The 22,775-nt window shown below is 36.8% G+C and overlaps 2 protein-coding genes across 2 annotated transcripts; both read right to left on the bottom strand.

Annotated features, from left to right (window-relative positions):
- Positions 1-5,574: 5,574 nt before the first annotated feature.
- Positions 5,575-19,205, bottom strand: LOC136413252 (uncharacterized). The gene is made up of 4 exons (XM_066396680.1): positions 18,763-19,205; positions 18,381-18,705; positions 5,662-5,760; positions 5,575-5,595 (listed from the first exon to the last, which is right to left on the bottom strand). Exons 1-3 carry the CDS (start codon positions 18,770-18,772, stop codon positions 5,688-5,690), a joined length of 408 nt encoding a protein of 135 aa, XP_066252777.1. The 5' UTR covers positions 18,773-19,205; the 3' UTR covers positions 5,575-5,595; positions 5,662-5,687.
- Positions 19,206-20,096: 891 nt separating this feature from the next.
- Positions 20,097-21,959, bottom strand: LOC136413182 (ATP-dependent DNA helicase Q1-like). The gene is made up of 5 exons (XM_066396574.1): positions 21,647-21,959; positions 21,352-21,563; positions 20,999-21,266; positions 20,733-20,949; positions 20,097-20,643 (listed from the first exon to the last, which is right to left on the bottom strand). Exons 1-5 carry the CDS (start codon positions 21,957-21,959, stop codon positions 20,097-20,099), a joined length of 1,557 nt encoding a protein of 518 aa, XP_066252671.1.
- Positions 21,960-22,775: the final 816 nt, after the last annotated feature.

Genomic DNA, 22,775 nt, shown 5'->3' with positions numbered 1-22,775 from the left:
TAACTTATGTAGCGGAGCCGCCCCATGGCCAAAGTGCAACATGAGGGTGTTCCCGACCATGAAGGGCCACAGGGAATAACGTGTATATAAATGTACATACATGTGAGCTTTCATATAGAAAGTGATACGGGGTTGGTTATTAATTCATTTAAGGCAAGAGCAATAAACCTGTTATCTTACAAGGATGGAGCTACGTCTTATCCTTGGGCATATGTGGTATGTCACAGACACCTATGAGTGCCCCATTGGAGATTGACTAAACTTGTACTAGTTGAAGTAGATCGTTGCCTTAAAAGATAACGAGGGTCTGTTTATCATATGGGGGTGTGAAGAGAATGACTAAGGGATGTAAGCGTGGGAAGAATGTAGAAGGTTTAGCGATTATCTTTTTGAAGATAAACAGATGCGCGGGGATGACTCCGACACCTTGTATGAGGGGGGCATTCCATTCCCAATCTTGGCCGAATAAAGAAGTCTTGCTAAAATTCGTGTTTTTTAAATTTTTTTTTTTAAGAAGGAAATATTTTTTCTTACATCAGAAGTGGGATCATCTCACGTAAAGTACCATCGAGACATAAATCGGTCGCGACGTGAACTGTACCGTGTAGAAATACGGCTTGACGAATTTGAAGTGCTGTGAGTTCACGCTGAGTGCAAATATGGAAGAATTTGTGAAATTGTTAGCAGAATCCGTGAAGTCATTGCAGGACAAAAATAAAAGTGCAGTATCGACGTCCGTGTCCATCCCGATTTTCGACCCTTCATCGGACGTCCACAATGCTAGAAAATGGTGTCTTGAGATCGAGAAATTGGGGACCCTGTTTGATTGGACGGACTACGAGTTGCTGACGAGGAGTACTCCCAGCCTCAGACGTGAGGCCGCCGAATGGTTTGCGACGTGGGAACCAGATGAAAAAACGTGGGAAGGTCTAAAACAGGAACTATGTAGTGTTTTTCCGACAAAAAAGACCTTAAGTGAGAAACTGCGGAGAGCCAGTCTCTTCACTAGTGATTTGGCAGGTTCATACTGTGAGTATGCCAGAAAAAAATTATCCTTGCTCAAATCTTTAAATGTCAATTTAACCGAAAGTCAATATTTGGAAATCATTATTGGGGACATTGACGATGTCCAAGTCAAAACGGCTGCCTTCAACAGTAAGATTAATAATGTCAGCGAATTATTAGATCTTCTGGCGAATTATAATAAAAATAACCGTAAATCTGATTCCGGTAAACTTAAAAAAAATTATCCATTCGATTTAAAAGTTCAACGAAACTCTGATGCTAAGTTGTGTTTCATTTGCAATGATCCAGGACACCTTAGTCGTGCCTGTCCAAAAAGAACGAGATTTGGTCATTCTGTAGATAATGTTAAGGGTAAATTTCTAGATAGAAGTAAGCTTACCTGTAGTTTTTGCCATAAAACGGGGCACAGGGTTGATGACTGTTTTCAGAGAAAGCGGGAGCAACCGTCCACCTCTCGTCAGGTGAACTTTTTTTGCGCGAACTTAGACAAAAATTTCTGCACCCAATTTAAAATCCAAGATGTTTCGGTTAACTGCTTAGTAGATACCGGCGCTGAGTGCAGTTTAATATCGGAAAAAATTATTAAGCAGTTAAACTGTAACCTGGAGCCCAACCTTTCTAACCTTACATGGCATAGGGGCGTCCTCTCTAGTTGTAAACACGAAAACGATTTTGAATATAGAGAGGGACGGCACTGCTTTCGAAATTGTTTTTTTTGTGGTTGATAGTTCCGCCATTGTCCCCGACTGCATATTAGGTCGCGATCTTTTTAATCACCCCGGGGTCCAGCTTCTTATAGACGATAAGGGCACCTGTGTTTATTTAAAAGATGACCGTGGGTCGTCACCTAAGGCCGTAAACACCATCTCCGTTTCGGCGGAAGTTGTGAAGACGCCCTTACGGGGACGAGATTTAGGGGATTTATTGGCATTACTCACGAAGTATAGCCAATACATCACTACTGGAATTTCAGTGTCACCAATTGCTACCGCGGAATTAGAAATTAAATTAAAGGATGACAAAGTAGTTAACTTCCGTCCTTATCGAATGGCTCATTCTGAACGAGAAAAGGTCAAATTAATCATTAAGGAAATGCTCGAACATAATATTATACGCGAAAGCAACTCCCCCTTCGCAAGCCCGATAGTTCTTGTTCACAAAAAAGACGGGAGCACTCGTATGTGCTGTGATTTTCGGGCGCTGAACAAAATCACTGTTAAGGATCGTTTTCCCTTGCCCAGAATCGATGATCAGCTTGACCGTTTAGGTAAAAATAAGTATTTCACCACCTTGGATATGGCATCTGGATTTCATCAGATACCAATAGCCAGGTGTTCGATCGAAAAAACTGCTTTTGTGACGCCTGATGGGCACTATGAATATTTGCGAATGCCGTTCGGTCTCTCGAACGCACCGGCTGTTTTTCAGCGGGCGATTTGTGACGCTCTAGGTGATTTAAGGGATAGGGATGCCATGGTTTACTTAGACGACATACTTATTCCTTCAATGACCATACCTGAAGGCTTGGAAAAATTAGCTAGAGTTTTGGATTGTCTCACGGAAGCAGGTTTTTCGCTAAATATCAACAAGTGTAACTTTTTTGTAAAGCAAATCGAGTATTTGGGCCAGGAAGTTTCTGAAGATGGTATACGGCCAGGGAAAAATAAGGTGAACGCCCTCTTGAGAGCCCCCGATCCATGCAACGTCAAGCAAGTGAAGCAATTTATGGGTCTTGCTAATTATTTTCGTAAATTTGTTCCGGAACTGGCGGCACGTACGGCCTGCATCACGAAATTGACAAAGAATAACGTGCCTTTTGACTGGGGGGATGAGCAAAAAATCGCGAAATCTTATGTTTGCGCCTTTCTTAGTCAGAGGCCTCTACTAGCCGTCTTTGATCCGACCTTGGGAACAGAACTCCATACAGATGCTAGCTCGTTGGGTTACGGAGGCATCCTCTTTCAGAAACACGACAATCAATTGCGAGTGGTTGCTTACTTTTCTAAAAGAACATCGAGCGAGGAGTCAAAGTACCACTCCTACGAGCTGGAAACCCTGGCGGTATATTATGCCATTAAACATTTCCGGGTTTATTTACTTGGCACGAAGTTCAAGGTCGTAACCGATTGTAATTCTCTTAAGCTATCCCAAAACAAAAGGGAGTTAATACCGAGAGTAGCCCGATGGTGGTTATTTTTACAATCGTATGATTTTGAAATTGAATATCGCAAGGGAAAATATATCCAACACGTGGACTACTTTAGTAGGAACCCCATTGAGGAGATCATTGACCCCGAACTCGTAAGAATTCAGACTGTGACCACGGACAATTGGTTAAAGAGGGCCCAAAGAAAAGATCATGAAACCCAGGGCATCATAAGCAAACTAAACGACGGGAAACTCACGACCGACTATTTTTGTCAAAACGAGTTGTTATTTAGAAAAATCAACCCCGGTCGAAACCCGCCTATTTACCGCGCTTTTATACCCAAGGGTAGCCGTTTAGGATTACTAAGATTATTTCACGACGAACAATGCCACATCGGCCCCGACAAAACCTTAGCTAAAATAAACCACTATTTTTGGTTTCCTGGGATGGCGAAGTTCGTAAGAAAATATTGCGACCATTGTTTGAAGTGCATTATTAGTAAAAATCATACTGGTCCTAAACAGGCACATTTGCACCCTATTGATAAAAGACCGATACCATTTCATACAGTCCATGCCGATTGTGTGGGTCCGTTCCCAACTTCGGCCGAGGGTTATAAGCACTTATTACTTTTGGTTGACTCTTTTACGAAATTTTTATTTTTGGTACCACTTAAGACCTTGTCAGGTACTGAGATTTGCAGTGCCATGACCTTGTACTTAAATATGTTTGGTATCACGCGAAGATTGATCTGCGATAGAGGTACCAATTTTACTGACAGTTTAGTTCAAAAATCACTCTCGGAACTGGGTATTCAACAACATTTTGTTGCCAAAAGTGCTCCACGGGGCAATGGACAGGTGGAACGCTATGTGGGCACAGTCACCAACTTGCTTAGGGCAGAAATAACTAATAAAACAGAATGGCCGAATGTAATTCAAAAATTGCAAAATACATTGAACACTACAGTACAAAAGACAACTGGATTTTCGCCAGTGTATTTGTTAATGGGGGTTGAAGGCAGTAGCTCCGATGTAAAGACCTTGACAGCGTCCTTTTCGTTGAAGGACGTCCCCAATAATTTATTAAGCGATCGAGAACTGGCATACGAACGTATGAAGAAGCAAGCGGATTTGGCGAAAAATCTGTTCGACAAGAAAAGAAGATCAAACAAGGTATTTGTAATAGGTGACTACGTCTATCACCCTTCAGGCAATAGTCATTTGGCAAAATTAGACGACAGGTATGAGGAACCATTCGAAATAACTCAAGTTCTCCCTAATGAAAGGTATGCGCTGAAAAGTCTTGCGTCAAATCGAAAACGAATTGTGGCCAAGGACATGATCAGATTATGGCCTGATGACTTATCGGACAATTCATGATTTATTTACTTTTATTTTTGTAAAGTTGTTGAAAGCGGGACGCTTTGCAGTTCATGTTTTAGTGTAGGGTTGTTGGAAGCGGGACGCTTCGCAACCAATGTTTATTTGTTCTGTTGAAAGCGGGACGCTTTGCAGTTCATATTCTGTTAGTATCTTTTTTTTAATTTTTGTAAAGTTGTTGGAAGCGGGACGCTTTGCAACTAAAGTTAGTTGTTCTGTTAAGAGCGGAGCACTGTATAGTTCCTGTTCTTTATGGTAGTGATGTTAAGGGTGGCACGCTTTGTAATATGTGCCTTTGTTGTCATGTTGTAACCTGTAGCTCTTCGCACTCTGTAGTTTCGTTAATACCTAGTTTTAAGTTCTCTGTGTATTACTTTTTGTTGGTAATTGTTAAGGAAATTCGAGAGCGAATTTGGTGTCAGGATTGGCCGTGTGAGCTTTTATATAGAAAGTGATACGGGGTTGGTTATTAATTCATTTAAGGCAAGAGCAATAAACCTGTTATCTTACAAGGATGGAGCTACGTCTTATCCTTGGGCATATGTGGTATGTCACAGACACCTATGAGTGCCCATTGGAGATTGACTAAACTTGTACTAGTTGAAGTAGATCGTTGCCTTAAAAGATAACGAGGGTCTGTTTATCATATGGGGGTGTGAAGAGAATGACTAAGGGATGTAAGCGTGGGAAGAATGTAGAAGGTTTAGCGATTGTCTTTTTGAAGATAAACAGATGCGCGGGGATGACTCCGACACCTTGTATGAGGGGGGCATTCCATTCCCAATCTTGGCCGAATAAAGAAGTCTTGCTAAAATTCGTGTTTTTTTTATTTTTTTTTTTAAGAAGGAAATATTTTTTCTTACATACATATGTGCGGGTAGGGAAAGTTATTCTTGGAACCCTGAAGAACATGTGGCGAGGAGAGGCGTCAGGAAGAAAAGGGAATACTCGGGTTCGCAACAATGGATGGTCGAGGGTGGTCTCTGGTAACGGGACGATTTTTGGGGGTCTTAGGGAGGTCGTCGTGACGAACGCTTGCTAAAGCAGTTGAAATAGATTTAAAAAAAACTGTACAGAATACTACTTAATAGACTTTTACTTAACTTTACTTAATTATAATAAATTTAAAATTAATTGGAAGGGCCAGGATCCGTTGTGTTTGATCCCTCCGGACTGGAACTTGAAGAAGACGTGGATTCGTCACTGTAAAAAATACCATTATTTATTACACAACATAATATATTGAATTATGGAGTATAGAAATAAAAGAATCTGAGACAAAACGCTTCTGTTAGAACTTTAATTTCTTTATTACAGTCAGAAGGCACGTATTAACGCTCAAAGGATTTGTAACGAACTAACTACTAAAGACTCATACTTTTACCACTCATCTATGTATATTAAAAAGGTCAAACACTGCAACCATTCACTTGATTTATTGTCCCAGTCATCTGGTCTTTACATGGGTGAAATATCAACTTCAACTGACAAAAAACCCAAAAACCCATACACTCTTCTTTCTCCTGTTTTAACAGAAAAATAGTCATAAATTGAACAAACTTGACTCTTACAGACAATAAATTTGAGAACATAAAGACTATTGAATTTTGGACGGGAACACTTGTATCAGAAATCCAACATAATATAAACTGCAAAATACAGGTTGTATTCAGAAGAATTAATAAGAGTATCTAACTATTACATTTAGCAGCAAACAAAACCACAGCAAAACATGAATGACACACATTCAATTTTTATTTCAACTATTTGCATAGGTGCTTGTAAAGTAAAAGTAACTACAGTAGAACTCGCTTAACGCGTTCAATGCCAAAGATGCGAAATCGCGTTTTTGCTTATAATCCGATTACAGATCTACTAAATTCTTATCGCTGACGATTTGGCTTTGATTTTTACCGGCGTGTTTGTGGCAGCAATCAAGAATTGGTTGTAGTTAAACTGCTAAATAGCCGAAATTATATAAGTGGTGCGGTTAGCAATTTTCACCCAACACCTCGATGATGCGACGTCGCGACGTGAAATAAATCGCTGACCATGGGAGTGGTGTTACAGGGTAGGCGCCCTATGCCAACTGGCATTGAACGTGTTAATACGAGATCACGGTTATAACGTCCAATTTACAAAGTTCCCTCAAAAGTTCCATATAAACACATGTACAATGTGAGCTTTCATAAAGAAAGTAATATGGGGTTGCTTATCAACTCATTTGACGTAAATGCAAAAAACATGTTGTCTCATAATATTGTAACTTATCCTTGGGTATATGCGCAATGTCACAGGTACCTGCTGGTGTCTCATTGTAAGTTAGAAATGAACTAAATTTGTACTAGTCAAAATAGATCATTTGTGGTAAAAGATAAAGGTCTGTTTATCATCTCGCCTAAAAACATATGGAGGCGCGAAAAAAATGATTAAGGGATGTAAGCGTGGGAAGAATGTAGAAGGTTTGATGGCAGGCTTTTTGGAAGACAAGCAGATGCACCCGGGGGTGATTCTCACGCATCAAAAAGGGATTCATTCGATTCCTGATTCTAGAGAAATAAAGAAGTATTGCCTAAACTTGTGTTTTTGTTTCTCTATGAGTTAGGAATTTTCTGATATGTACGTGAGCTTTCACAAAGAAAATGATACGGGGTTGGTTATTACTTCATTTAAGACAAAAGCAATAAACCTGTTATCTTACAAGGATGGTGCTATGTCTTATCCTTGGGCATATGTGGTATGTCACAAACACCTATGAGTGCCCCATTGGAGATTGACTAAACTCGTACTAGTTAAAGTAGATCGTTGCCTTAAAAGATAAAGAGGGTCTGTTTATCGTATGGGGGTGTGAAGAGAATGACTAAGGGATGTAAGCGTGGGAAGAATGTGGAAGATTTAGCGATTATTTTTTGAAGATAAACAGATACGCGGGGATGACTTCGACACCTTGTATGGGAGGGCATTCTATTCCCAATCTTTGTCGAATAAAGAAGTCTTTCGGAAATTTGTGTTTTTTTAATTTTCCTAAGAAGGAAATATTTTTCTTACATTTATAACCAATTCTCAAAATGAGTTAGTTACTTGTTTGGGACGAAGAAATCCCAAGGAAAAATCAACATCCCCATTTTACACGATTTTGGCATCCCTAATAATGTGAAATCGATAATGTATAACTTAACACCAAATATCGAAGAAGATAATTTTATGATTCAATCCACAATAATAGAAGTAAAAAATAGACAAGTCCCTTTAGAAGTTCACAACTTAACGGACAAACTCGTTGTCTTGAGAAATAATATAGACGATCTTGCAAAGACCAGTACCTTATTTACGCTACAAAAGTTTGAACTAATCAACATCGAACAGATAATCTCTGAAAAAGAAGGAAACTTTCAGAATCGATCCCTTAGAATTTCTCCGAGCAGAGCATCTTAATACAGAAGAAACGCACGCGTTGTTGAAATTATTAAACAATTACGAACAACTATTCTTTAGGCCAAATGAAAAATTGACATTCATCAATCAAATAAAACACGAGATCAAGACCCAAGATGAAATCCCGGTCCATAATAAAACGTACCGATACCCTGGCATCCATAAGGAAGAAGTAAAAAACCAGATTCAACGAATGCTAGAGGACGACATAATCAGACCATCCTGTATGGTCGCCCCCAATTTGGATCGTCCAGAAAAAACTAGACGCGTCGGGCGAACAAAAATGGCGCATGGTAGTCGATTATCGAAAGCTTAATGAAAAGACTATCGACGACCGATACCTTATCCCCAATATCACAGACATTTCGGATAAGCTAGGCCGAAGTAATTACTTCACAACGTTAGATTTAGCTTCAGGGTTCCGCCAGATAGAGATGCACCCGAATTCAACAGCCAAAACCGCCTTTAATGTAAAAAACGGTAATTTCGAATTCAATAGAATGCCATTCGGTTTAAAGAATGCCCCAGCCAGCTTCCAGCGCGTAATGGACAACATCCCGATTTCACAAAGCCCTTTCTACTAACTACAGATGCTTCCAACTTCGCTATAGGAGCAGTTCTATCACAAGGTCCTATAGGCTCGGACTTACCTATTGCATACGCAAGCAGAACGTTGAACCCAGCGGAATGCAACTATTCAACAATAGAGAAAGAGCTGTTGACTATTGTATGGGCTACCAAACATTTCAGACCATACCTCTTTGCAAAAAAATGTGTTATCTTATCAGACCACAAACCCTTGCAGTGGTTGTTCAACATTAAGGAACCAAATTCCAAATTAGTCAGGTGGAGACTAAAACTATCCGAGTTCAATTATGAGATCAAGTACAAAAAGGGAAATCAAAACATGAACGCCGATGCATTATCTCGTAACCCACCTATTCAACTCAACACACTAACCGTCAAATCAGATCCCGACGCAAAACTCACTGACTCCGATGAAGAATTCCATAAAAAACTGAGAGAAATATTAAAAGACACCCATTTAAACAATGAAGAAATAATGAGTAAATATTTTTCCGATTCAAAACCCTTCATGAGAACAACGAAACTCGAAAACGAAAAAGGAGATAAACCAATATCTCCATCCTCTAAACCAACAACATCAGCAGAAAAGACCCCAAAAATTAATATAATACCCCACATTATCATTCCCCTTCAAAAAAAAAGGGGGAACCATGGATGACGATAACCAAACCATCCATACGTCTCAGGAAAACCCAATACTAGGAGCCCCCTCCTCAAAGAAAGCAATCAACACGTTCGCTAATCAAATGATATTTAGGTACTCAAGAGATAACATCATTCGTAAAGAAGAAAGCAGGATATTCCCAAATAAACGAAGACTAATTTTCTTTTTACCCAATGAACTAACAGACGATCAGATAATTAACTTAATAAAGGAATACATGCCACCCAATACGTATTGCTTACATTTTTTAAATAAATCTCTAGAATCAGTAATACTCAATGTCCTACGCAAGACCTTCAACTCTAATTCCTTTAAATTATACATCTCTAGCCTATTACCAGAAGACGTCACAGATCTAGATGAACAGAAAGAAAAAATTAAAATGTATCACGAGACCAAAACTTCCCACAGAGGAATGACAGAGAACATAGCAGCCTTAAAGAAAAGATTTTATTGGCCAAACTTGGAAAAAGAGGTTCAAGAATATATGTATAAGGAACTGCGATATATGTAATAGAACTAAATATGAAAGAAAACCCTACAAGATTACTTTTAAGCCCACTCCGATAGGAACTCAACCCTTTGAACATCTGTGTATTGACATATACCACGTCAAAACACAGAAATTCTTGACGGTCATAGACAGCTTTTCAAGATACGGACCGGCATTACCGGTCACAACCAAAACGGCAGTTGAAGTGACATCCCAATTAATAGCATTTTTTAGTAATCATGGAATCCCAAAGAAAATAACCTCAGATAATGGAGCCGAATTTAAAAATGCCATCGTGACGGATCTTTGCACTCTCTATAGCATCGAGTTCCATTATACCACCCCGAGAAACCCAAATTCTAATAGCCCAATCGAAAGGTTACACTCAACCATAAAAGAAAGCATCACTAGCCTACAATTTCAATATCCCAATAAAAATATCGTTGACTTAATGTCATTAGCCATCCTGAATTATAACAATAGCGTTCATAGTGTTACAAATTACGCACCATTTCAAATAATTAAAGGCGACCTAAATTACACTATTCTCCTTGAAACTTCAAAAAGTAAGCCGACTACAGATTATATAATTGACTTGTCAACATCTTTCTCCTTACTGAACAAAGAGTTACTTGAGAAAATGACGGCTAAGCAAACAAGGATACTAGGAAAATTGAACGAAGACCGTCAAACCAGATCCTGAGTTACAAAACCCTGTGTTGGATACCCGTCTAAATCATCTGCTATGCCTCATCCCAAACGAAGCGATAACCAATCTACATAAATCGCTCAACTTAAGGGATGTTCTGGTTTGACCGTGAGAACCATTAGGTAAAAATATTCTCGAGTACACTTAACACACCGTGACTCTGTCGCCACTCACCAGTCCTTATCAGTAATTTGGCCCTTCGCAGAATCACATGTGTTAAGACGTTAATTGCAAAAACCTTTTAAGGTCTGTTTTTTCTCATTCAATCTAAAAATCCTAAGTTCGTGGGAACCTACCAAATCTGTGTTCTGATTGGTCAACTAGAACAAAATGGGCTGAAACCAAATTCTGCTCGTTTTCCCTGCTTCCTTTTTTTGTCAGATTGAGAGTGGAACTCTAAGCATAAACTAAAATCCGACCTTCCTCCAAAATTCATACTTGAGATTCTAACGCACCTAATACAGTAATAGTTATCACAGATTTTTAAATATAGACTTGTTGACGTTACGGTAGTGTTTTGTCTCGACCATCGTCCTGATTTGACGTGGCGGTACCCACGTACAAAAGAATACCTGGTGTCAGAAGCTTTTCCCTAAAGACTCCAACACCTGTTTATATCAAGCAATTCCGCAGAGATAAAGTCAGCCCACGATACAATATCAATAATCAAAGACACTTTAATAAACGAAACGTAAAACGACAACGTCCTATTTTAGGTGAAACGAGATGCTCCTCTTCACAATAGGTCTACTGATAAGAACAACGCAAGCTTATCAAATGACAACACTCGATAGCCCCATATTACCAATCCCCATGGGCACCGCTTTCGTTACGAATCAGCACCACACAGCGTTTTATCATGGAAATGATATTAATTATCCTCCAGAGTACAGTTAACTTAGAAAAATCACTGACCAACTTACAAAAGTCATTCAATCAAACTATGCAGGGCAATGCGGCTCAAATCAATACTTTATTTCTAATGAATGTGGAATCATGCAAAAATCAAGTGAAGAAAATTAAACAAAGCATAGAAACACTTGTCAAACAAAAAAAAAATAAGTAAAAGAGGTTTACTAAATTTCATGGGTATAGCGCAAAAATGGCTCTATGGTACTTTAGATGCAGATGACGGTGCCAGATACGACTCCTATATCAAAACATTGAACCTAACCAGAAAACAATTGTAAAGCACCCCGGGTTACGCATACGTAATAATATCATATATGTATTAACCTCTTACATTATTTCTTGTACTATTTTCTCATGGAAACCTAAGGACAATATTAGAACTTAATTAGAATGTATATTTACGTAGAAACACAATTCCTTTGTATAACTAACCCATCAAATTGTAATTAGCTGAGACTCAAAGTCTCAGTACTGTTTAAGGTTCAAACTACCCTTATTGATGTACTTTAGCAAAGTCCACGTAGATATCATTTATATAAATAGGGCAGTCAAGCAGTTAAGAGGAGTCCAGCAGAAACCTTCAGACTGATCTTCACAAAACACTTACATAAAAGGGTCTTTACGCCTCGCTCCCGCTCTTGTATTATCGAGAAGTTAATAAAGTGTTATATTTTTGACTCGCGTATAGTTATTCCAACCCGGCACATTACACAACTATTTGCATAGGTGCTTGTAAAGTAAAAGAAACTACAGTAGAAATCGCTTAATACGAGATCACAGTTGTAACGCCCAATTTATAAAACCTCGTTAAAAGTTCCGTATAAACACATGTATTTGTGTTTGTTTATAACTGTTGGATTTTGGGAGATAATAAGAGGTACAACTTAGAATGAAATAACTTTATTATCTAAATAAAGAAAAAATTAGAGAGGACCAAGAATCGTGTACGTCTTGTGGACGATAAATCTTCAGACTAAACTTATATACAAGACTAACTCTAAGAAAAAAAAAATACAATCATAACTGCTACGTATGCATTTCTCTCGAGTTCCCCAAATTAATAGTTTAGTTGCTACGTATATAGGAAATCAATCCGCTTGTCTTTTAGATGCCGCTAGAAAAACTGTTTACTATTAATTTGGATGACTTATGGTTGAGTATAGGATTCCAACAATAACGAGGTACCGTTTAGAAGGAGCACATTTGTAAGTCCTAATATGAAAAAATAAATATATTGTTACATGTTTTCAGTTTATTTACAATCCAGTGATCTCTGTTTCGACAAAGTTTATTAGTAGGGATTGATATTCCTACGATATCGTAAGATGTTCAAGATCATGAATATCACGTCCAGCTTTGTACCGTCATATAGTTTTTGAAGACACCGATTGTTGTCCTATTCACGCGATTGTTGCGAAGGTGAATCGAGGACCGATGTGCGTCTAATTATAAGAGGTCCGCTTTCTTTGATTTACGACCAAAATTCCCAATGTCGAGTCCAATAAACCTCCCTTCCGATCTTCTCATCGACGGGGTTGAAAAGATGAGATAAGTCGCTGTCTTCTCCACGAACTTTCGGACGGTACACATCGCGATCGGTCACTCACAACATCTTATTTTACACTCACTAATGCTATGTACATTACATTATAGTGATTCGAAAATATCATATTTTAGATCTACTGTTATAATAAGTACTAATTAATAAATAGTGTTAACCAACATCGTGGATTAATTGAACTACTAATATCATCTCGTTAGCGAAACATACGGGAAAAACATATGTCGAAGTACCCGAAGGAGAGTTGTTTTCAGAAGCCATGAGTCGAAAAATTAAACGCTAGTAAAAGTCACTTAATACCACTAACTTATTACTAAGAACGAATTGTCACTAAGATTGCACTAATTTATATTTTCACGAATATTTACTGGCTACCGTATATGGTGATAAATGTCTTATGCCAATGATCTCTTTCACAAAAGGTAGACCGTATGTTAATCGAATCAAAGGATGAGAGACATGACAATCCGGGGCCAGACCTCTCAATCTCAACTCTCGTTAATTACTGTCCTCTCCTCCTGAATTTTCATTTTTGTCCCCTGGCCCCGTTTTGCCCCCCTTGCATGTTAAAAACAAGTGTGTCCCTTATTCCCGGGGTTCCTGGAAGTCATACCATAAAGAATGGTAATGACTGTTTTAGGTCGACAGCTGAGTGAGAAAACCAGAACTCCGATCGATTACATAGAGTTCTACCAATACAAAGAGTCTGTCTGCCTGTCTTTGTTAGGGGTATTCGCTAAATTTATGGTGGCGCCGACATATATAAATATTCGGATATAACGAACAAATTGTTTGGTAACCAATATTAAAGGAGCCCTCGTCAGGTGGCCGAACTGCAAAAGAAATTTCAACGTCTTGAAACTATATTATATTGTTGTTTTTTAAGAATTCAGTGGACCTTAGAATTGCATGTTATTATAATATAAATAAATTAGGAATAAGAAATACCTAGTAGTAGGGTTTTATTGTTTAAGTTGCTAATTAATACTATATTATAATGTAAATAAATTGGGAGTAGAAAGTACTGATTGTGACTAGTTATAGTGTATTATCGTTAAAGTCGTTAATCTACTATCTACAGTTATGGGCAAAAAAATAAGAGCGTCATTTAAAAAATCTATTATAAGTAATAACGTTTACAATATTTATTCAAAAAATATACAACTTGTCTAAAAATGTTGTTGTTAACATCTACTATCTTATTTGCAATACTAGACTGCAACATATATTACAAGACACAAGAAATTCAAGAATTTTATCGAAAATTCGAGTGGTCAAAAAAATAAGAGCGTTTAGGGATATTGGGATATTTGATATAAATCATATCAGAAATGCAAGTATATTCGTCACTTAATGGTTTCGTGTGTGAATTATGTTTGTTGTTATAACTTAACCATATATTATAGACACCAGTTAATATCCTTTTACAGAATTATTTAGTCTGGAACGAGGGATTTATTTGTTAGTTATGATTGTAAACAAAACAGAAAAACCGAGAGCAAAAGATGGCCGAAGATGCAATCCCTGGACCCGAATGGTTTAAGTTAGTTAATTAAGATTCTTTGAAAATAAAAGACGCAGAGTATTTTATCGTGTGTAATATTGCGTTTAAAAATTGTGTAAAATGGGTCGCAATCAACATTGCAGTAATGAAGAGCGTCGGATAATTTTGCAGTTGCGTGAACGAGGAAAAACTTACAAATTTATTTGTGAAACTCTTAATAGATCTCCTTCTCTTGTGGCAAAAGTATTAAAAGAATAAGATATGCAGCAAAAACCAGAGTCCCGAGGCCGGAAACGTAAAACTACAAGTAGGAAAGATGCTCGTTTAATACGCGAAGTGTCAAAAGATCCTTTTCTGACGTCTACAGCTGCCAAGCAAAATTTCAACCTACCAATTAGTGCTAGTGTAATGTACCCTTAGGCTACGCCTATGAATTTTCATTAACTTTCACTCCTTTTCCTTGTCAAGACAAGTCTAAAATATCCACATTTTGCTAAAATCGCACTACAGCTGCAACACCCCCGTAAATCATCTTTTCTTACCATTATCTTAACGTTACGGGTTAAGGATTTAGAAAGTTACCATCTGTGGATTGTCTTGTTAATTGCCTAAAACCGGAGTACGCCTATGGGTACTGACCCCCAGATTTGGTACTTAAGATACCCCGAAGCTTGTAAAAAGCATAACCATTTTGACCATTGCGATTATAATAATATAACTCGACGCTCCCGGAATTTTGCCACTTCCCTCATTGACTCTTGGCTCTCTCTATTGAAATGTCAGTTTAATCCCAGGATCTTTAGTTTTGTAAACGATTAAGGGTTGTGTGTGTCATAACGAGTGGAATAAAAATCTACCAAAGTGTTCCCGAGTTCCATTACACTAGAACTATTCGAAGACGAATGCAGCAGTTCGGTTATAACGGTAGAATTGCGAGAAAAGTGTCCTATTTGAATAAAATACATCTTAAACGTCGCATTGAATTTGCAAAAAATAATTTAAATCGTGTGCATTGGAAAAACGTTCTTTTTTCGGACGAAACCAAAATTAATTTGTTCGAAAATTATGGAAGACGTCGGATAAATGAACAACTAAACCCAAAAAGTACAATTTGCACTATTAAACATGGTGGAGGTAATATTAAAGTTTGGGGCTCGTTCTCGTATGAAGGAGTTGGTCTGGTTTATTTAATAAAAAAAAAAACATGACAAAAGAAATTCACTTAGATATTTTGCAAAATGTTATGTTGCCTTATGCCGAAGAAAATCTGTCATTGAAATGGATCTACCAACATGCCAACCGCCAAAGTTGTTAAAGCGTGATTGAATTCTCAAAATATTGACATTTTACCTTGGCCATCTCAGTCCCCGGACATGAACCCGATTGAAAATTTGTGGAAAATTCTTAAAAGTCGTGTAGCTTTAAAAAAAAAAAACGACGAACGTGAAACTTTTATGGAAAAATGTACAAGAAATCTGGTATTCTATTCCATTAGAAGTCTGCCGCAAGTTGATAGACTCCGTGCCTAAACGATGCGCTGCAGTATTATCCCAGAAAGGATATCCGACCAAATATTGAGTATAATATTGTAATTACGGCATTTTCGATTAGCTTATTGTTCTTTTATATGTTTTTTTCTAGTTTTGAGAGCTATTTCTAAACGCTCTTATTTTTTTGACCACTCGAATTTTCGATAAAATTCTTGAATTTCTTGTGTCTTGTAATATGTTGTAGTCTAGTATTGCAAATAAGATAGTAGATGTTAAGAACAATATTTTGAAACAAGTTGTATATTTTTAGAATAAATATTGTAAATGTTATTACTTATAATAGATTTTTTCAATGATTTTGCTGTATTATTTTTTTATTAGTTATTTAAGCGTTGTATGAACATTTTGAAAATATAATTCGTTTGAATATACTAATTAATATTTGTTTTAAAATATTGAAAACTTTAAAAATTATAATGCGTCCCAACATAAAATTGTTAGGACTCGTAGTAGTACCAAAACCAAGGGACGTTTTTCATTATTTTCCTGCATCGAGGTACATTACACAATTTTACAACATTTTTCCGGGAGTGGGACAGTGAACTTAGGAAGTAGTCAGAAAAATGTCGTTAATTGTGGATAACTATCCTGCTCATTCAAAAGTTGAGAACTTAAAGTTAATTAAGTTATGTTCTTTGTCCCCAAATTGCACTTCCATTCTACAACCTATAGATCAAGGTGTTATTAATTCACTGAAGACTCCCTACCGTAAAATGCAATTTTTGAAAATGATAAAAAATAGAACTAGGATAAAGTCACTATAGCACTTTTAAATGCTACTCTGATGATATCTGCGGCCTGGGAGAAGGTTACTCTTCAAACAATTCAAGGTCGTTTTTCGACATGCAGGTTTTGAAAAAATACTACAAATGACGAAAATGATTCTGATGATGAAGACAACATTCTCTTAGCACAGCTTAGGCAACTTAACAATACCGCTTCAATATTAACAGAGAACGAGGTACTTGAATTCGTAAACGTTGAAAACAAAGTAGAAACCTGGGAAGACTTAAATGGGGCTGATGTCGTCAAAACCATTGCCACTAATATAACTCAAACAGTAAAAGAGAGTAAAGAGAGTGATAATAAAGGAGGGGTAAATCCATTCCATCATGTATCAAGACCTTCGAAGCAGTTTCAATAATAAAAAAGTTTGTTATTTGTGAAAGTTTTGACGACCAACAATTACTAAATAGCATTTCTTTTGTTGACCAAAAACTCGATAATTTTTATTTTGAAAAATGTAAATGTGCAAAACAAAGTAAAGTAGTTGTTAAGTTTTGGACATTTAAGCAATTAGAGTCGCCAAAAACTTAATCGATGGTACGACTAAAATAAAGCTTTAGATTTATTATATTTAGGCTTAAAGTGGAGAAGAGACACTATTCCTGAAATATGACATGCTGTTGACGGTTTTAAGGTGCTTTTAGTAAAGCTATGTGTGTTACATATAGGGACGATACGAAATGGTATAGTAGTGTGGTGTGGACTTGCTTTCCAAGTGGTTTAGAGCTGAAAAATAGATTATATAAAAAAACCCCCATTTGCGTTGTATTTTTCACAACCTTTCCCCTACAGCAACTATTTTTCTTTAAGGCTTTATAATTTTGTATACAATACACATGTAGATAAGTTGTGTGTTAAATAAAGTATGTAGGTACATGTGTAAAAAACGTATTAAAAGCAGAATTTTTATACATGTGACTTGAAAGAAAATTCATTTTTGGATATAGCAACCAATGGTTATAACAGTCTAATAGCCAGTCCCTCCAATATCGTTATAACTAGATTTTACTGCATAATAAAATAAATAAATTTAAAAAAATAAATAACATCATGTATTGAGAGGCAATGTGCTGGAATATCTTCTAAAGGAAGTGATAAATCAAAATTTGATAAGAATGAAAAAATTAAGATAAAAGAATATTTAGTTTAAATAATTAAATACATCCACTATTGACGAGTGCAAAAAACAGTTGGGGGTAAACATGTCTGTGACCCCTCAGCTTCTTCACTTTGGTTTCGAATTTTTTTACCCAAATTATAAGAAAAGTATGTTTCATCGAACTGTGGATCGCTGCAAAATTTCATTAAAATAGGTGAAGGAACATCAAAGTTATTAACAACTTCAACACCCTGTATAGTGAGTATGAAGAGCTAAAGAAAAGTCACATAAGTAAAGTCTAATTACCTCCGCTCAAGGAATCTGTGGTTAGCAGATTAACCTACTAATTTGCAACACCCTGTATGCGCCAACATACATACACATGCAAACATTGGAAATACAATAGACCAGATATAATGAGTAATCAGTTATGGCAAGTAAATTGGCCGTTCCCTTGGGTCCTTGTATTAAGCGAGTTTTACTATATATTAAAAATTAAAAACGAGGTAGAATGTTACATACCTTATTAAAATCCTTATTTTTTCCAAGGCTATATTCCGTTCATTCGTTGACCGAAAATATATGATGAACGATGGTTTTCCAAATCGTTTGCTTATCTTGATGCCCTTACTTCCCGTTTCGTCAACTCCATTGAGGTGGCGTTCTTCGAAAAAATATGGTGTTATCTGAGGATCATCTGGACTAATGCTGAGGATTTTTTTTGTAATCCGAAGGCGGCCATAATAGGAATCCTCCCCCGTTTCAATTCTAACGTGTTTGATACTCATGCTTGAAAGTTTCTGTTGTTGAAATTCGATCCAATCTTCGACACAAGTATTCATTTTATCTGAAAATTTAAAAAAAAAGTTTTTTTTTTCACTTTTTATAATTTAGGTATACATACCGTTCCCCATCTTGATTATACTCCAACAAAAAATTGCAAACAGAAAGCGGTGTCGAGGTTATGTGTGCGTGCGTTTACCAATTGTGATGTCGGCAATAGTGCAGCATGCACCTGGAGTGAACGGGTTCGTATTGCGTTATAGTTCCTAGTGGACACACAGGAAGGATCAGTATTCAGCCCGACAGAGAAACTGATCCAATAGATTAAATTCGCTATTTTCCTATTAAACCACTTTATTTTGCACAGGGTTAAGGTTTGCACTAATTGTCACAGCTTGGCATCACTAATGCTAAGGGTCATGTGCTACTTTACCTCGAAAGAGTTCAGAGCAGAAAGAGAGATTTCTTGGAGTTGTTTTCCCTTTTAAAGGCTAACAACCATTTTGATTCGTCCTCTGCTATCACTCGTCAAGTGAGATTTTCCTGACAGTGTCACTTGCCGGTGCAGGTTCTTGGAGTGGACGATCTCTCGAGTGGTACACCACAGCGGTACCACTTCAAACAACTGATTGAATTGACAGTTGGCAGTCAGTGCAGCTGTCCCGTTTGGCTGGCTAGGCGTTTTCGTTAGTTGGCTACGTCAACGTGAATATCCAAACGGGACTCGTACAATGGGAACTTTTAATTTGTATATTCAAACACTTAAAATAAATATATAACTACTGTATACAGAGTATTTATGTTACTTAACGTTCACCAGGTATCGGATGTATGTTGAGAGAAGAACAGCGCCCAAAAAAGAGTGTTGGTGATGTGACCAACGGTTTTATAGGACTTCGACTAAACGATCTGGAATGTATTGCCGGAAGCCCTTCCGGAAAAATGTTTCCCGCCGGCTGTTTGAAATCTCTAGAAAACCGAGAGGTCGCTCTGGTTCTTCTTCTGTATAATGACATATAATGACCTGAATTCATATGTGAATGAAATTCTTGCCAATGGTACTTAAGGTGCCCATAAAAACATCAATTTAATTAAAAAATAGATTAATAATACCATTTGTCTTAACACTTAACACATAACATAAACTAATACAAGGAATAGAAGAGGCAAAGCGATCAAAAAAAGTGTAAAGGTTGTTGTCTTCAAAATCTTGCTCTTTTGAGAAAATTTAAATGATGTCTTCATTAAAAGAAGTTATTTCATTTTCTAATAGCACCCCAAGCAATGTGGGAAGCCATTTCATTATTGTTATCCATGATTTCTCTATCCCAGTTTGTAAATTTTCACCACTTCACTCTTATATGCCTCACAGTTAATCAAATCTTCTATTGATTCTGCTCAGCATTTTCCTGCAACATTATTATCCTTTCGTTCTGCCCTAAGTCAAAGAACTTTTTAGTGAAGCTTTTGCTTTTTATTCTTAATACTACTTTCATCTGATTCTCTTTTAATGACTGTTGATGAGGATCCACTGAGATTAATCGTTTTTAGTTCATTTCGCGAATCTGCGCACTGAACACCTTTCAACACTCCATCATATTTCATATAAATTGGAAGATTGGGCTCTTTCCCCAGTCTGCTATAGATTATAGCAAATGTAGACATCAACGAGTATCCTCGCTTGACTGACAAACAGTTATTCAAAATAAAAAATGAAATGATAAATTGGGCTTGTTCTTTGCTGAACTTAGGTTTAGGTTCTTCAGGAAGAGCAAGCTTTTTCGGGCAGGTTCGAAACCACGACCCGAACAATTTGTTTAGGGTCACAGACTCGTCCATGTTTCGTAGCTGGTTAAGTATTTTTAAAATAGTTGCTAAACATGGTTGTACATCGTATGTAATGAAGTCTTCTTTAGGTTCCGAACAATGATCGCACATCTTGAGGCAGTCCAGGGCCCTCCAAGTATCATCAAAATATTCGGAGATCAGTTTGCGCCTGCACCTAAAATAACAAGACACAAGTTTTATTATGTGCAAATTTAATTTAATCACCTAAACAATTTTATCTAAAACATCATCGAGCTAACTTACGTCTGAATATCCGTACAATATTTTAAGATTTGTGTTATGCTGTTTTCTTCTTTGGTGTTTTGTGTATACGCATAGGCCTTGAGCCAATCAAATAAGTTGTACATTAAAATACAATGAGCTTTGAGTCCGTTCCTTCCTGCTCTACCAGTCTCTTGATAAAGAGACTCAAGACTTTTGGGCAATGAGAAATGAATCACAAACCGAACATCAGATTTATCTAAAAAAATATATTTAAGTACAGATATGTCACTATTGTTTAACTTTACCAATGCCCATTCCAAAAGCAATTGTAGCCACTATAACTTTATAAATGCCAGTGAACCATTTCTTATGGACTTTGTTTTTTGCTTCAGAACTCATGTTCGCATAATAAGGGACTGCTTTAATATTCTTCTTACGCAAAAATGTGGTCAGCTGATCGCATTCGTTAGATGTTGCAGCGTAAATGATGCCAGTCGCATTAGCAAAGTCATTCTTTATAAAGTTATACACTAAGGTTTGAGCATCTTGAACATTATCAGGTTTATGTACGACCTGAAATTAGAAAAACTTAGGAATTGGAATTGTTTAAATTATAAAAAGAAATAGTTTAACCTGTTCACTGTTCGTTTGTACTCACCTTGTAGTAAAGATTGGGCCGGTTATAAGGAGAAGTAATTATAACTGGATCAGTCAAATCTAGCATTTTTTGAATATCCACTAAAACGTCAACAGTTGCGGTCGCAGTCAAGCCTAATAGAGGCACTCCAGAAAATTGAGTTTTTATTAAGGAAAGGGTCTGGTAGTCCGGTCGAAAATCGTGGCCCCATTGAGAACAACAGTGAACTTCATCTGAAAAATGGTTCCATGTAATATGTAGGAATGCATGAATGAAATGCCAATGAAAAAAATAGAACCAAATCAAAATTATTTACCAATAACAAATAGGTTGATACAAGACTCATGATGCAGCTTTGGTAACTTATTCATAAAATTTTTTGATCTAGCAAAAAACTCAGGGGTCACAAGAATTATTTTCAACTTCTTGTTTGTCAATTTTTTCATTACATTTTTCTTCTCTCCTGGTGGCATCTCTGAATTTAAGGTGGCAGAATCAACACCAAATTTCGACAAAGCTGCTAACTGGTCCTGGATCAGGGCAATTAAGGGCGAGATGACTATTGTCAGGTTTTGAGACATTGCTGCTGGTAACTGATAAATTAAACTCTTTCCTCCTCCAGTTGGCATGACTACCAAAACATCTTTTTTTGATAGTACAGCGTTTATAGAGGCCACTTGATTTGGAAAGAATGCTTCAAATCCAAATACTTCCTTTAAAGTCTTTACAATTGCTTTGGACGAAAAAATTTTTTATGAGTTCAGTCTTTTGATTAATTTTTATGACATTTTTCATAAGTGACGTCAGCGTTCACATTGACAAGTGTTGATAATTATCGAAGGAATGGCAAGTTGGTGTTCTGTATGAGAAAAGAAAATAATTTTTTTCGATGTGAAATGTTAACCGTACGAGAAATTTCCAAGAGATAGAAAAGTTGGAGAAAGGACTAATGTATCATCAGAAAAAAACCGATATGATGCAGCTACCCAACGAAAAGTTCTGATAATTTTTGTACGAAGATGGTTAAGAATTTACCACTTTCATATTGCGAAAAGACATGAATGTTACATGAAAGTAATCCCTATACTAATGAATTAAAATCCATTGAAGCATTCTCGAGATATAACAAAAAGTATGTTTTTTTTCAAGAACTTTGATCGCCAATAGCATCTAAATGAGAAACTTTTTTCAAATAACTTTTGACCTAAATCTTAATGTTTTGACCCAAATAATCTCGTGATACCATTTTTGACATTGATTTTCGGGACACCCCGTATATTTGTGGATCAAACACGAATTTACTACAGCCATATCGATTATACAAATTACTAAACACCAGTACCACTTCTTTCCTTTGACAGCTATAACATGTTTTTCTAAAGGCCAATCGTGTTGGTCTACTTCATCCATAAAATGATTATAATTATAAATTACTTTTGGCTTAT

Source organism: Euwallacea similis, chromosome 13, assembly GCF_039881205.1.
Source record: "Euwallacea similis isolate ESF13 chromosome 13, ESF131.1, whole genome shotgun sequence".
NCBI lineage: Eukaryota > Metazoa > Arthropoda > Insecta > Coleoptera > Curculionidae > Euwallacea > Euwallacea similis.
The sequence above is the reverse complement of the archived record's forward strand: the minus strand, read 5'-3'. Positions and strand labels throughout refer to the sequence as shown.